The 15766-nt window shown below is 45.5% G+C and overlaps 1 protein-coding gene across 3 annotated transcripts in view; it reads right to left on the bottom strand.

Moving 5' to 3' along the window:
• The window catches only part of TBK1 (TANK binding kinase 1), a 52039-nt gene that overhangs the window by 21528 nt on the left and 14745 nt on the right, over positions 1-15766 (bottom strand). For all 3 annotated transcript variants that reach the window (XM_075600338.1, XM_075600337.1, XM_075600339.1), the window contains exons 10-13: positions 11058-11116; positions 9936-10027; positions 9003-9104; positions 8139-8217 (exon numbers count right to left, since the gene is read on the bottom strand). In XM_075600338.1, coding sequence (XP_075456453.1) covers positions 8139-8217; positions 9003-9104; positions 9936-10027; positions 11058-11116 — 332 coding nt within the window. The remainder of the gene's footprint in view (positions 1-8138; positions 8218-9002; positions 9105-9935; positions 10028-11057; positions 11117-15766) is intronic.

The raw sequence follows: 15766 nt of genomic DNA, 5'->3' as shown, positions 1-15766 counted from the left end.
GTTTATAATGAACATACAAACATTAGAACAATTTACCTGCAGATTTGAGGATTGTCAAACAGTCTTATTACAAAATGACTGATGTAGATTGCAAAAAGCATGTCAATCATTTGCATACCATGGAATATGTTGAGTTTTAAGATGCTTATACTGGTCTGATTCACTTTAAAAAGTTGCCGCTCACAGACATTTAATCAAACATGCAATTTCCTCAATTCACTCTGGTCCTAGTAGGAGCTGCCCTTTTAATCCATTCAACATTCATCAGTAATGTAAGTTGAAAGACTAAATTGGAACAAAAATATGCCTCATTGTCTGTCCCCTTATATAGCGAAACACAACAGATGCACATTTCATATAAACATTATATTTCATATAATAAGCTGTATTATCTTCATCTATTGAACAATTATATATTGCACGATTTTACTTTGATATACACTTATCTTGTAGTCTGAGGTGAGAAACCGCAAGATCTATAGAACAGCGAGCTCTGAAGCTTTTCGGACAGGAAACATAACTTCAAGAAAATGGTAACCACAATAAGAAAAAAAAACTTGGCACCCTAGACATTATTTAGTATGCTAAAGGTCAGATGTTCTTTTGCCGAAAAGTGGATAAAAGTTGCCGAGATATAGAATAATTTTGCTGGATTTGAGTAAAGATTTGCCAGTTTGCAGCAAACAAGCAAACTATGACGTGGATAGACAGTATATAAGTCAGTTTGCGAGAAGAGAAGTTAGGAACAGACCAGGGAGACTATCTTGAGACTAATTGGCTTGCGTGTCCTGATCTGCGTGACTGGTTGATTTCAAGTGCTGGTTGTATTAAGTGTGCAGTTAGAAAGAAAAGGAGTTTGAGTAAGGAAGGGGTTAAACAAGATATAGCATATTGAAGTACAGTTTATTGTTAGTACTTATAAACTTCATATAGTTGCTATAACGAGCAGGATTGAAAATGCCAGTCAATGCACATCTTGCCACGTGTATATGCACTTGGAGCAGATGTTCCAAGGAGCATACCGCCTTGAGCAGGTGGTCTCTTTAGAGTCAGAGATTTCTGATCTGGGGAGGAAACTTGCAATATTGAGGGACATTGACAATCTTGAAAGGGGTTTAGTGCTCACTGAGCAGGCCCTTGCTTCGACTAGTGGTGCAGATGGTGGCGCTGTTAGTGAGGTGCAGGTAGGTAGCTGGGTAACAGTTGGAAGGGGAAACAGGGGCAATAGGAAGGAGGCAGGCCAGTTCTGAGCTGGCCCATCCCAATAAATTTGCCATATCGAGTGAAGATTTGGGGAGTGTCAGGGCAGAGATGGCAAGGCTGGGGGAGACTAATTCCTCTAGCAGCCAGGGGAATAGTTCCTCCAGCACAGAGGGGACTCAGGATGCTCAGATACCAAAAAAGATTGTGGTGGTAGGGGGCTCTATTATTACTAAGGTAGATAGGGCAATCTGTTGCCTTGACCGCATGAACCAAACCGTTTGTTGCCTCACGGGTGCTCGGGTTTGGCACATTGTGGATCGGTTAGACAGATTATTGGGAGGGACAGGGATAGACCCGGCGGTCTTGGTACATGTTGGCACCAATGAGAAAGTTAGAGAAAGATGGAGGGTCCTAAAAAATGATTTCAGGAATCTAGGCCAAAAGCTTAAAGGCAAGGACCTCCAATGTAGTATTTTCTGAAATACTACCAGTGCCATGAGCCACCGTAGGGAGACAGTCAGAGATTAGGGAGGTTAATGCATGGCTAAGAAAGTGGTGCAGGAAGGAGGGGTTTGGGTTTTTAGAGCACAGGGACTCCTTTTCTGAGAGGCGCCATCTTTATTCTAGGGACAGATTGCACCTCAATGAAGAGGGATCTTCTGTGCTAGGGGGGAGAATGTTAAAAAGGTTGTAGGAGATTTTAAACTAGGATGGAGGGGGGAGGGGAATGAAACCGATAGCTTAGATGAGGAAACAAGGGGTTATGGAGGTAGAATGGGGGCAAGTGTGAATTTGACAAGCAGCGAGACACCCATAGTAAATACAGATAATACTAGAAAACTTCTAAAGACTAAACCAAGTGGGCGCATTAAGGAAGGAGCAGATTACTATAGTACAGGCTGAAAAAAACTGAAATGCATGCTTGCTAATGCAAGAAGCCTGACAGATAAAATGGGGGAGCTTGAATTAATAGCTGCAAGGGAGCAATATGATATCATAGGCATTACTGACAGATGGTGGGATGAAACTCATGACTGGGCAGTTAATTTAGAGGGTTATTCCCCTTTTCAGAAAGATCGAGCAAATAGAAGAAGAGGTGGAGTATGCTTATATGTTAAACCAGATCTAAAATCTATTATAAGGGAAGATTTTTATTAAGGGAATGATGAAAATGTAGAGACATTGTGGATAGAAATTAGCAGGGGGGGTAAAAGCATAAAGAAAAATGTTTGTAGGGATATGCTATAAACCACCAAATATCTGTGAGATTGAGGAAGCAAAAATATGTTTGCATATGGAGAAGGCATCAAAACTGGGTCATGTTTGCATAATGGGTGATTTTAATTATCCAGACAGACTGGGGCAATGAGATTAGCATTACAACAAAAGAAACAGGTTTTTGGTGGTGCTTAAAGAAAATTATATGACCCAAATTATTGAGGAACCAACCAGGAGAGGGGCAATACTGGATTTGGTAGTATCAAACAATGTAGAAGTAATAGCAAATATTCAAGTCCTGGAACATTTGGGTAACAGTGATCATAACATTGTCTCATTTGAAATAAACTATCAAAAAGCAGATTACTTGGGTTCAACAAAGACCGTAAACTTTAGAAAGGCAGATTTTAATAAACTGAGGACTAATCTACAAGTAATACATTGGGATTACGTTATTGAAGGGGAAAATGTAGAAGATAAATGGGCAGTCTTTACAACATTGTTAGAAAAGCACACTTATCAGTGTATACCCTTGGGTAATAAGTATAAAAGAAAATCAAAAACAATGTGGCTAAATAAACAGGTAGGGAGGAAATGGAAAAGAAGAGGCAGGTGTTTAGATTCTTTAAGTCAGAAGGGATGGATACATCGTATCAGAATTATAAGGAATGTAACAAATTGCAAAAGGGCAATCAAATTAGCAAAAATGGATAATGATAAAAAGGATTGCAATAGAAAGTATGATCAACCCTAAAAAGTTCTTTAAGTACCATAAGAAAAAATAAGAAAAGAAAATATAGGACCCTTTCATTGTGAGATGGGAAGGCAGATTATTGAAGATTATGAAAAAGCAGAGATATTAAACACATTCTTTGCCTCTGTGTTTACCAGGGAAGAATCAATTTCAATAGTAGTGCCGCAGGAGGAAGCCACAACCTCCATATTAATGAACAATTGGTTAAGTGAGGAAGAAGTTCATAGGCGGCTTGAAAAAATTTAAGTAAATAAGGCACCTAGCCCCGATGGCATACATCCAAGAGTTCTCAAGGAGGTAAGTTCAGTAATTGCCAAACCATTACATGTAATATTCAAGGACTCCTTTTCCCCAGGTTCAGTACCACAAGATTGGCGTAAAGCAGATGTGGTGCCTATATTTAAAAAGGGAGCTAGATCACAACCGGGGAATCACAGACCTGTAAGCCTGACTTCAATAGTGGGGAGACTACTTGAAGGTTTAATACGGGATAATATTCAAGAATACCTAATGGAAAACAAAATTATTAATAATAGTCAGCATGGATTTATGAAGGATAGAGCATGCCAAACTAACCTTATTTGTTTATTTGAGGAGGTAAGTAGGAATTTAGACCAGGGTTATGCAGTTGATGTGGTCTACTTAGATTTTGCAAGGGCTTTTGATACAGTTCCACACAAGAGGTTAATGTACAAAATAAAGCAAGTTGGACTCTGTAAAAATATATGCACCTGGATTGAAAACTGGATGAAGGATAGACAGAGGGTTGTCATAAATGGAACTTTTTCAGGTTGGGCTAAAGTCGTGAGTGGAGTACCTCAGGGATCGGTACTGGGACCCCTGCTTTTTAACTTGTTTATTAATGACATTGAGGTTGGCATCGAGAGCAAAGCCTCCATCTTTGCTGATGATACTAAATTGTGTAAGATAGTAGAATCAGAGCAGGATGTACGTTCTCTCCAGAAGGACTTGGAGAGACTGGAAACTTGGGCAGGTAAATGGCAGATGAGGTTTAATACAGATAAATGTAAGGTCATGCATTTGGGATGCAATAATAAAAAGGCGACGTACAAATTAAATGGGGATAAATTGGGGGAATCCTTGATGGAGAAGGATTTAGGAGTGTTTGTAGACAGAGGGCATAGCAATAGTGCCCAAAGTCATGCAGTAGCTGCAAAGGCAAACAAGATCTTATCTTGCATAAAACGGGCAATGGATGGAAGGTAAGTAAACTTAATTATGCCCCTTTATAAAGCATTAGTAAGACCACACATTGAATATGGAGTACAATTTTGGGCACCACTCCATAGAAAAGACATTATGGAACTAGGGAGAGTGCAGAGAAGAGCCACCAAATTAATAAAGAGGATGGACAATCTAACTTATGAGGAGAGGCTAGCTAAATTAGATTTAATTACATTAGAAAAGAGGTGTCTAAGAGGGGATATGATAACTATATACAAATATATTCGAGGACAGTACAAGGAGCTTTCAAAACAACTATTCATCCCACGGGCAGTACAAAGGATTCGGGGGCATCCCTTTAGGTTGGGGGAAAGGAGATTTCACAAGCAACAAAAGGAAAGGATTCTTTACAGTAAGGGCAGTTAAAATGTGGAATTCATTACCCATGGAGACTGATGGCAGATACAATAGATTTGTTCAAAAAAAGTTTGGACATCTTTTTAGATACGAAAGGTATACAGGGATATATCAAATAAGTATACATGGGAAATATGTTGATCCAGGGATTAATCAGATTGCCAATTCTTGGAGTCAGGAAGGAATTTATTTTTCCCCTTATGAGACATCGTTGGATTATTTGACTCTGGGGGTTTTTGTTTGCCTTCCTCTGGATCAATAAGTAAGTATAGATAAAGGATAAAAGTATCTGTTGTCTAAATCAGGGGTGAGCAAACTTTTTATGCCGAGCCCCCCTTTCCATTCATAAAATTTCTCGGGCCCCCCCTGCCTGATGTAATCAAAATCACATTGAAAAAACCCCCCAAAAAACCCTTTATTAAACGGTATACAATATAAATCCAAATATGTCTAAATACTTACATATTTCAACATCTCGCGCTTGCAAAATTAGGCTGTGTCCACGCTGCCGCTGAGAGTGGTGAAATCACCAACTCTCCAAGCATGAGCACAGGGTGTCCTGCATAATTTTGCAAGCGTGGATCGGGGCTATTTTTGTGTGTGGCTGTGTGTGTGCATTGACTGCTGCTGAGCGCACTTCAAAGTCAATTTTGTTTGTCTCCCCAAGCGCCAAGCTTGGGAGAGCGTACGTGCACAAAGGCAATACTTTGGGGGAGCATTCATCCACCTCTTTGCTACCTCCCTTCCCTCTCCCCCCCCCCTTTTTTTCCCTTCCCCTCCCTGCTCTTTGTCTTGCTATCCCCATTGTCATCCACACTCCTACCTACAGTATTATTTATTTTTTTCCGTTTTCAATGTTGTGTTTTCACTTATTTTTCTACATTATTTCTGTCCATTCATAGTATGATTAATATAGTGGCAGCCGACCCTTTCACTTGCAGATTATCGCAGTGAAGCAGGTTGCAAACAGAGGAGAGCAGGAACACAGCGCTATTGCAGGGCAGACACCGGGAGGGGCGTATGACTTCACCGAGCTCGGGCGTGCTCCTCCCGGTACCTCCGAAGCCCCTGCGCGTGCGCACACACACCATCACGTGGCCGCCACCAGCACTAACCTGTTCAGTCACCCGCACACATCTTCGGCTGCCCGCCCGTGCACATCTTCTTGGCCGCCTCTCGCGCACAGCTTTTTCGTCCTCCCGCGCACAGCGTCTGCCGGCCCGCACACCCAGATTTCTCCGCACGCCGCCTGCACCCCCCTAAATAATCTTGCGCCTCATTGCCCCCCCAGTTTGAGCACCACTGCATTACAACACACACACTCTCTCAATCAATCACCACATACACACTCAATCCCCCCCCCCACACACACTCAATCCCCCCCCCCCCACACACACACACACACACACACACACACAATCCCCACACACACACTCAACCCCCCCAAACACACACACACACACTCAATCCTCCCTCCCCCCACACACACACCACACACACACACTCAACCCCCCCCACGCACACACTCAATCCCCCCTCCCCCCACACACACACCACACACACAATCCCCACACACACACACTCAATCCCCCCCCACACACACAATCCCCACAAACAATCCCCCCCGCACACAATCCCCCCCCCCCACACACACACATAATCCCCCCCCACACACACACACAATCCCCACACACACACACACTCAATCCCCCCCCACACACACAATCACACACAATCCCCCCCCCCCACACACACTCAATCACTCCCCCCACCACCACACACACACACACACACACACAATCAGTCCACAATTTCACCTGGGGGGGGCGACATGCTCCGATCCCCCAACCCCCCATGCTGCTGAAAACTAGCGCGGGAAGCAGACAGGAAGAGAAGGAGGGGCTGTCTGTGTGCAGAGAGAAGCCCCGCCCCCTCTACAAGACACACACACATAGAAGCAGCAGCACGGAGCTTCTGGCCGCCCGTGCACAGCTCTGCCCGTCCCCCAGGTTTCCCTGCAAGCAGCCCGCGCCCCCCCTACATAATCGTGCGCCCCCCCAAGGGGGCGCGCCCCACAGTTTGCGCACCGCTGGTCTAAATTTAGCATAGGTTGAACTTGATGGACGTACGTCTTTTTTCAACCTCATCTACTATGTAACTATGATATGTAACTATGATATGTAAATATGTAACTATATGTAATCTTTTGCAAGCACAAAACTAATTACCGCACTCTGTTTTAGGTTACGGATTTTTATTATCATTGTTATACTACAATAAATATCATATATTGATTTAGATCATACTACTCTCGAACCCTTTCTTATTGTACCCACTATATTCTTATACAGAATGTGTGGCCATTCCACATATACAACATCATAAAAAGGTGAACTGTTACTCAGAGTATAGAATAACCTCTTTATGAGGCATCATTATGGGAGGAAAGGTATGACCCGTTACAATCAGGACATGTGGTTCTGGTCAGCCAGTAATGGCTTTGTGTCATACTACTGCAAATCCCCATTCTATCAATATACAGAAAACAATTACAACCTATGGGATATCATCAAGGGACAGACTATTGCTTTTTATATGTCCCATGCCAAGGAAGTGCCCTCCGCTTCCCTATTATACTGTATAAACCCCTTCTGCATGTCCTTGGAGTTCACTTGCGCTCGGAGTTTAAAGCTACCCTGACCTGGAGAAGTGGCTTCATAGCATATTAAGTAGGGACCTGAGACGCTAGACCTTATTTCTGGCAAAGGGATAAGTGAGAATCTGAAGGAATCTGAATTCTAAGATTTAGTAGCCACACTTCTGTTCCTGCAAAAGAATGCAACTCTTTGAAATGCATTATCCCTACTCCAGTATTGGATAGCTGCAAAACATGTTCACCCAGACATTAAAAAAAAAAAAAAAAAAAAGAAGAGGTTAAAAAAACCCCCAGTTAATAGCACATCACTTCAAGGGCTGCTTTTAAGCAGCAATATATATATATGTATATATTAAAGGCAGCCAGTCACAAGGTAAGACATAAGCTTAAATATATACAAGACCGGTTTAAGCTTTTTTTTTTGTTAAGGAATCCTATAATTATATTGTGAAATTCAGAGGAACCCCGACCCTCTCTAATAACGAGACTGAGCTCATATGCATTGCAAGGAACCCTAACCCTCTCTAATCGCGCGCCTGAGATCAGACGCATTGTAAATTCTTCTATAGTCGGTACAATATTCAAAATACCTGAAAATTGCAGGGAACCCTTTATGTATGCCTGGGGAACCCAAGGCTTCATAGTAACCCCTGTTGACAAACACTGTACAAGACATGTGTGAACAGAAAAATCAACAACACTTACACGTAGGAGCTTGGCATGCACTTCCGACATTTCATAAAGTTCTGATGTTTCGACTGGGATCTGCATGACATTTTCATATCTGCAAATCAATTACAGATGTGGAATAAAATATTCAACTTGAATTAAAAACTGCTCATCACTACATAAAAAAAAACCACAGTTCTGTGTTTGCACCTGCAGTGCTGGGGAGACCCGCTTAGCAGTGTATTACTCACCAGCACCGAAATTTACATTAATACGTGCGAGAACCCAACTTGCACGGACGTAATGAAGAAATGTACCTTGTTTAAAGCTGGAGTGCTATTTATGCAGCCATTTTTTGAATATTAGTGGCTAACCAGCTATTTCAGCTCCAGGAGTTGTAGAAACACAAACAAAAAATTATTCTACATGAAATCAGAAAATGATATAAACAATGAAAGCGGACCAGCTTTCTTATGAACCTTAAAACCCTGTAAAATGCTTTAATATAAACATTTCTGTAGCAACATATACCCATTAAACAGAATGCTGGATTTAATTAAAATTCATACATCTAAATGGAGTGTCTTAATAATGATATAATTTTTTTCCTGCTGCAGGCTATTGAATTGTACTCGTATAATTTGTACGTCACTATTCTTTATACAATATGAATAGAGTTTCAATATTTCAGAGCAAGAGGGAGGCAGCTTTACATCATAAAGGGGAAGATTGCTTCATAGCATTTTAATGGGGCTTCAGTTTTCCCAAGCTAGGATTTAGACGCCTTCACAGAGTACAGTACGTAAAAATGAAAGTAAATGGCTTTACAACAAATGACAGACAACAGTAATAGACAATAGGGAATGAGAGGGGCTCCACATCAAGACGTTTAAAACTTACATTTTCAGAGCTCTTTCTATTGTTCTGTTGCAGAAGTTGAACTTCAGAGTGACTTCGGTATTCTTGTGAACGGTTTCAGTGTATTCCTCCTTCATTATTTCACTAGAACAACATGCCAAACACAGAGCAAAAAAAGACAAATTACTCCCATGGCCTTTGAACGGTCAGTTATGGTCACAGCGATTTATGAATCCTGCCTGTATGAACTCTAAACTGGGAAGGGCAAACTGCACACAGCAGCAGGAAAATAACCCGTGTCTGGCAGCTCCAGCAAATCTAATTACAGGAAAATGTCACTGGAATGAGGCAGTGCAGCAGAATTATGGCCACTAAATGCAACATTGAAAGGGGCTTTATTAGGAAATAAACATGTCTGCTGCTCAGCAGTCTCATCTTCATCACTAACCTGCCATAGTATATCCATTCAAAACATCAATTCTGCAATTCCAAAGTCAGGAATAAAGGAGTGCCTGAAAACTCACAACCAGCTCACACAAAACAAACATTTACCCAATGTTATTTGTAGGTACACACTTGGTTATTATATATACACATACACACACACACACTATAATAAATCCACCCACAACATTGAGAAGCATACGTTAGCAGAGAAAGACAAGCAACATAGTAAACACAGTAGGGCTCAAGGCGGCTCAGTGAGTAAAAACAATGACTGATAACAACGACACTGAGTTTGCAGCAGGGGAACCTGGTTCAAATCCCTGTGAGAGCTCATTGTGACCTTAAGTCACTTTATCTCCCTGTGCCTCAGGCACCAAAAACAGATTGTAAGCTCATCTGGGCAGACTGTGTGCTGTAATATTCCTATGTGCTGTGTACCAAGCACTATATTGTAATTGTGGCGCGCTTTTTGCGTTCCACTGGGAGAAAAACGCGGTATAAAATAAAGTTATTATAAAAATTACTTACATTAACCAACGCATTCCTTTCCGTACGAGCTCCTGTCCAAGCAGCAGAGAAGAGGCAATTCTACAGTAATAACATGCAACTCCTGTTACTGCCTAATAATATTAAAAAAAAGGGGGGGGGGAGGGGGGAGAGGAGAGACATACGTTTATTACCAAGGAGATTCTTTATTCTCCTCATCTCTGATATTCATATCAATTTGTCACGCAAACTGAGATGCTGCATCTGTAGGCAACAACTGCTCGTTTTAAAGGTGTAATAATTTACATTAGATGTTTGTCAATTTTTGTTTGTTGTCATAAAAAGCAAGACTAGCTATAATAATAATATAATAATAGCCTTTCTGGGGAAATCAAATATCAAGCAATGTATAATCTACAATGCAGTTGAATAAATTAAAACAAATTAATTCAGGTGTATATACAAGATATTCAAATGTACACATGGGGTGGATCTCTCCCTCATTTGAAAAATCTACCTCAAGGAGTTTGCCTAAATGTGGTTCAGAAAGAGACGGTTTTCATGACTCAGATTTGTCAGAATCTCCACATTCTGGGATGCAGTAGTCAACTTCTTAAAGAAAATAACCAACATAAAAAGCTTAAAAGATGATAAACACACATTCTTGGACTACTTGAGAACTGAACACCCTGGGGAGGGAGGGGGGGGAAGCAAAGAAACAAAAATTCCCAAAACTATTCCAAATTTCAGTTCTGGCAAAAAAAAAATTAAAAAAAATTGTGTATAATCAATGACTGGATTAAAAAAAATTTTTTAAAAAAAGAGCCATTTCCATAATGGAATTGGAAGTAGAAGTGATGACACTGATTGTTTCACAATCTAAGATGCGCGCTTTATAGCAGTAACCTCTGCTGTTGTGCAACGTGTGAATTGCGGAAGCCATTTTAATTTCCCTCAGATGCAAACACTCAGCAACTGATGTCTGCAGATAGCAACTGCAGAACTTAAACTGGAATGGCATTGCAAAGAGAAAACAAAAGCAGCAAACGGATGTGGCAAAATGAAATCAATTATATATCTTTTGATGGTGAGCAGATGGGATTGCTGCTTTCAGCGGCAGATGTGCCTGCAACATAGCATAAAAATAAATAAAGGGTTACCAACCTTTGCCATGCTGGCATCGATATCTAAATCATAATGCGAGTGGACTTTTGGAATCAAAACTGAAAGAAATACATTGATAAATTAAAATATACAGTGAGTATGTCATTTCTCTTCTGAGCCAATATCTCTAATTTTTAGTATAACCTCATCTATTTCAGCTTGTATATTGTGGCTTTAATGAGCTATTAGACATACACGATCTTAGCACGCCAAGAAGAAAAAACACAGAAATCAAACAATTTCCCATACTGGATGTGCATTGGGGCTGCTTTGTTTACAGTTGTATTTAATGATCAACCTCATCGATTTGACAATATTACACCTTTGGCATACATTGGCAAGCAGAGTATTTAATTCTTGAATATTATTAAAATGTTAAATCAAAAGCAAATTAAATCCAATATTGATTGTTATAAAAAGAAACAAAATACTTCCAAAACTTCCCAGCTATCCTGCCCCTTACCCTGGAAGCAGGCCCAACAGAATGGCCTGTTAACAGGAAAAGAAAGAGAGGCGTTCAAGCGCAAATACCATTTAAGAATAATCAAAGTGAACACAGAATGTGGATTTGGATCTTGCCTCCTGCTCCTGGATGTAGCACCTGTAGTGGCCGTCCACAGGATATGCTGTCCAGTTACAGGTAGAAGAACACAAAACCCCAGCAAGCTCTTTTTGGGAACCCCTGAGCCCCCACAAAATATATGTATTTGTCAAAAAGGAGTGCTATTGAGCGTGGCATATGTATACAACAGACGACAGAGAAGCCCAATGCTACATCCAACATGACAGAAATGCACAGTAAAATACTTATATATTCTCTTGAAAAAGGGTCATTTAGTTTAACCCTTTAGCCAAAGCGTTGTCGTGGCTCGCAAGCTTACAGCTTTGGCCAAAGGGTTAAACTAAATGACCCTTTTTCAAGAGAATATATAAGTATTTTACTGTGTATTTCTGTCATGTTGGATGTAGCATTGGGCTTCTCTGTCTGTTGTATACATATGCCACGCTCAATAGCTCTCCATTTTGACACTTAAATACATACATATATTTTGTGGGGGGTCAGGGGTTCCCAAAAAGAGCTTACTGGGGTTTTGTGTTCTGTTAACCTATTCTCAGCGGTCTCAGCTGCTGGAGGTTAGTGGCTCCTCCTTCCCAGGTTTTAAGCCCGCCCCTCCCCACTTCCCAAGTTAGTAGGTCCTTTCATTCTACTGGATATAGATCCAACGTGGTCTTTCTCCCTCCTAATAGAGGTAAATGAGAATTTTAATCCTAATAGAGGTATATTAGTATTTTATCTGGTAGTGTTAGGACTTGCGAACGGGTGTCTGCCTTGTCGTGGCTCGCAAGCTTACAACACTTTGGCCAAAGGGTTAAACTAAATGACCCTTTTTCAAGAGAATATATAAGTATTTTACTGTGTATTTCTGTCATGTTGGATGTAGCATTCGGCTTCTCTGTCGTCTGTCAGTTACAGGTAGAAACCAGGAAAAACTTGGTCCAGGATTCTCAGAATGGTCTTCCACAACACTCAGGGGGGCTCCAGGTGGTCTGCTCACTCACCCTGCGCATTTCACTCAAAGAGCTTCCACATGGGCTAATGTTATCCCATTCTATCCATGACTATTCTAAGGATCCTGAACCAAGTTTTGCCTGGTTTCTACCTGTAACTGGACAGCATTTCCTGTGGAACGGCCACTACAGGTGCTACATCCAGGAGCAGAAGGCAAGATCCTTATCCACATTCTGACCCAGGGTGGTCCAAATTCCTGCAACTCTAACACTTAAGTGTAATACTTTGTTTTATAGTCAAAAAACAAAATCTACACTGTGTGTGTCTTCTCTGTTTTGTTCACAAATGGGAATTCTCCATCATCTTATCCTGCTCCTGAGAACTATCAACAAACATTGGAAAGAAATCCACTAAGAGTTGGTAACTCCGAATAACCACAACACCTTCCTAAACCTCTCAATTGTGAGATATTTTTAAAGTTCCATTATAGTGTTGGTTCATACGCTAATGCACTATTTTGTTTCTTTCTATTTTTCCAAATATCAGGGGAGTATTTGCTCTTCTGATCCCTTGCTTCAGTTAACAGGAAACTAAGGCATGAAGCTAGGACAATGAGTGGGTAGGTGGGTTTACTGGCCAAATGGTTCTTATTTACCATCAATTTTAGGTTCTCTTTATATCAAAAAGTTACGTAATTTCCTAATTTGCACATCTGCACTTAGAATCTTGATATCTGCAAGTCAAACACAGAAAGTAAGAATTTCTTAACCAGGTACCCCAATGTTCAATACCAGCACTGCCTTGGATATTTGTTGATCTATAGCAGCGTTTCCCAAATGGTGGGTCGCGACCCGGCACCGGGCCACGGCACCAAAATTGTCGGGTCGCAGCGAGGCTGGCCGCGCGGTGTCTCCCGTCCCCCCTGCTCAATTTTAAAAAAATGCCGGCGATTCCCCCCGCGGTCCCGCGCGCTTGCGCAGGGCAAGCAGGGCCTGCTCCCTTCCTCCCCCCCCGCTCCCAACGTGGGACGGAGGAGGAAGTACCAGCTCCTCTGCGGCCCGCACGTTACGTGGGACGGAGGGAGAAGTTCAAGCTCCTACTGCGGCGTGCTTCCCCCCGCAGCCAGCTTCCCCCCGCAGCCAGCTTCCCGAGCTCACCTCCCGTGGCACCCCCTCCCGAGCCCACCTCCCATCCCCCCAAGCCCACCTCCCGTCCCCCCAAGCCCACCTCCCGTCCCGGGCAGCAGGGGATATCGGGGGCTGCAGGGGAAAGCGTCCGGCGGCAAGGTAAGTCACCCCACCCAGTCACTGCCTCCCACCCAAGTGCCCCTGGTCCCCCTCCCACCCACCCAAGTGCTCCTGGTCCCCCTACCACCAACCCACCCAAGTGCCCCTGGTCCCCCTCCCACCCACCCAAGTACCCCTGGTACCCCTCCCACCCACCCACCCAAGTACCCCTGGTACCCCTCCCACCCACCCACCCAAGTGCCCCTGGTCCCCCTCCCACCCACCCACCCAAGTGCCCCTGGTCCCCCTCCCACCCACCCAACCAAGTGCCCCTGGTCCCCCTCCCACCCACCCACCCAAGTGCCCCTGGTCCCCCTCCCACCCACCCACCCAAGTGCCCCTGGTCCCCCTCCCACCCACCCACCCAAGTGCCCCTGGTCCCCCTCCCTCCCACCCACCCAAGTGCCCCTGGTGCCCTCCCTAACCTCCCTCCCACCCACCCAAGTGCCCCTGGTGCCCTCCCTAACCACCCACCCACCCACCCAAGTGCCCCTGGTCCCCTCCCTCCCACCCACCCAAGTGTCCCTGGTCCCCTCCCTCCCACCCACCCAAGTGCCCCTGGTCTCCTCCCACCCACCCACCCAAGTGCCCCTGGTCCCCCTCCCACCCACCCAACCAAGTGCCCCTGGTCCCCCTCCCACCCACCCACCCAAGTGCCCCTGGTCCCCCTCCCACCCACCCACCCAAGTGCCCCTGGTCCCCCTCCCTCCCACCCACCCAAGTGCCCCTGGTGCCCTCCCTCCCACCCACCCACCCACCCAAGTGCCCCTGGTCCCCTCCCTCCCACCCACCCAAGTGTCCCTGGTCCCCTCCCTCCCACCCACCCAAGTGCCCCTGGTCTCCTCCCTCCCACCCACCCAAGTGCCCCTGGTCCCCTCCCTCTCACCCACCCAAGTGCCCCTGGCCCCCTAAGTGCCCCTGGCCCCCTCCCACCCACCCACCCACCCAAGTGCCCCTGGCCCCCTCCCTCCCACCCACCCACCCAAGTGCCCCTGGCCCCCTCCCTCCCACCCACCCAAGTGCCCCTGGTCCCCCTCCCTCCCACCCACCCAAGTGCCCCTGGTCCCCCTCCCTCCCTCCCACCCACCCAAGTGCCCCTGGTCCCCCTCCCACCCACCCAAGTGCCCCTGGTCCCCCTCCCTCCCACCCACCCAAGTGCCCCTGGTCCCCCTCCCACCCACCCAAGTGCCCCTGGTCCCCCTCCCACCCACCCAACCAAGTGCCCCTGGTCCCCCTCCCACCCACCCACCCAAGTGCCCCTGGTCCCCCTCCCACCCACCCACCCAAGTGCCCCTGGTCCCCCTCCCACCCACCCACCCAAGTGCCCCTGGTCCCCCTCCCACCCACCCACCCAAGTGCCCCTGGTCCCCCTCCCTCCCACCCACCCAAGTGCCCCTGGTCCCCCTCCCTCCCACCCACCCAAGTGCCCCTGGTGCCCTCCCTCCCACCCACCCACCCACCCAAGTGCCCCTGGTCCCCTCCCTCCCACCCACCCAAGTGTCCCTGGTCCCCTCCCTCCCACCCACCCAAGTGCCCCTGGTCTCCTCCCTCCCACCCACCCAAGTGCCCCTGGTCCCCTCCCTCTCACCCACCCAAGTGCCCCTGGCCCCCTAAGTGCCCCTGGCCCCCTCCCACCCACCCACCCACCCAAGTGCCCCTGGCCCCCTCCCTCCCACCCACCCACCCACCCAAGTGCCCCTGGCCCCCTCCCTCCCACCCACCCAAGTGCCCCTGGTCCCCCTCCCTCCCACCCACCCAAGTGCCCCTGGTCCCCCTCCCTCCCTCCCACCCACCCAAGTGCCCCTGGTCCCCCTCCCACCCACCCAAGTGCCCCTGGTCCCCCTCCCTCCCACCCACCCAAGTGCCCCTGGTCCCCCTCCCTCCCTCCCTCCCTCCCTCCCACCCACCCAAGT

Source organism: Ascaphus truei, chromosome 5 (assembly GCF_040206685.1).
Source record: "Ascaphus truei isolate aAscTru1 chromosome 5, aAscTru1.hap1, whole genome shotgun sequence".
NCBI classification, from domain to species: domain Eukaryota; kingdom Metazoa; phylum Chordata; class Amphibia; order Anura; family Ascaphidae; genus Ascaphus; species Ascaphus truei.
Note: the sequence above shows the minus strand (reverse complement) of the source record. Positions and strands in the feature narration are given on the sequence as shown.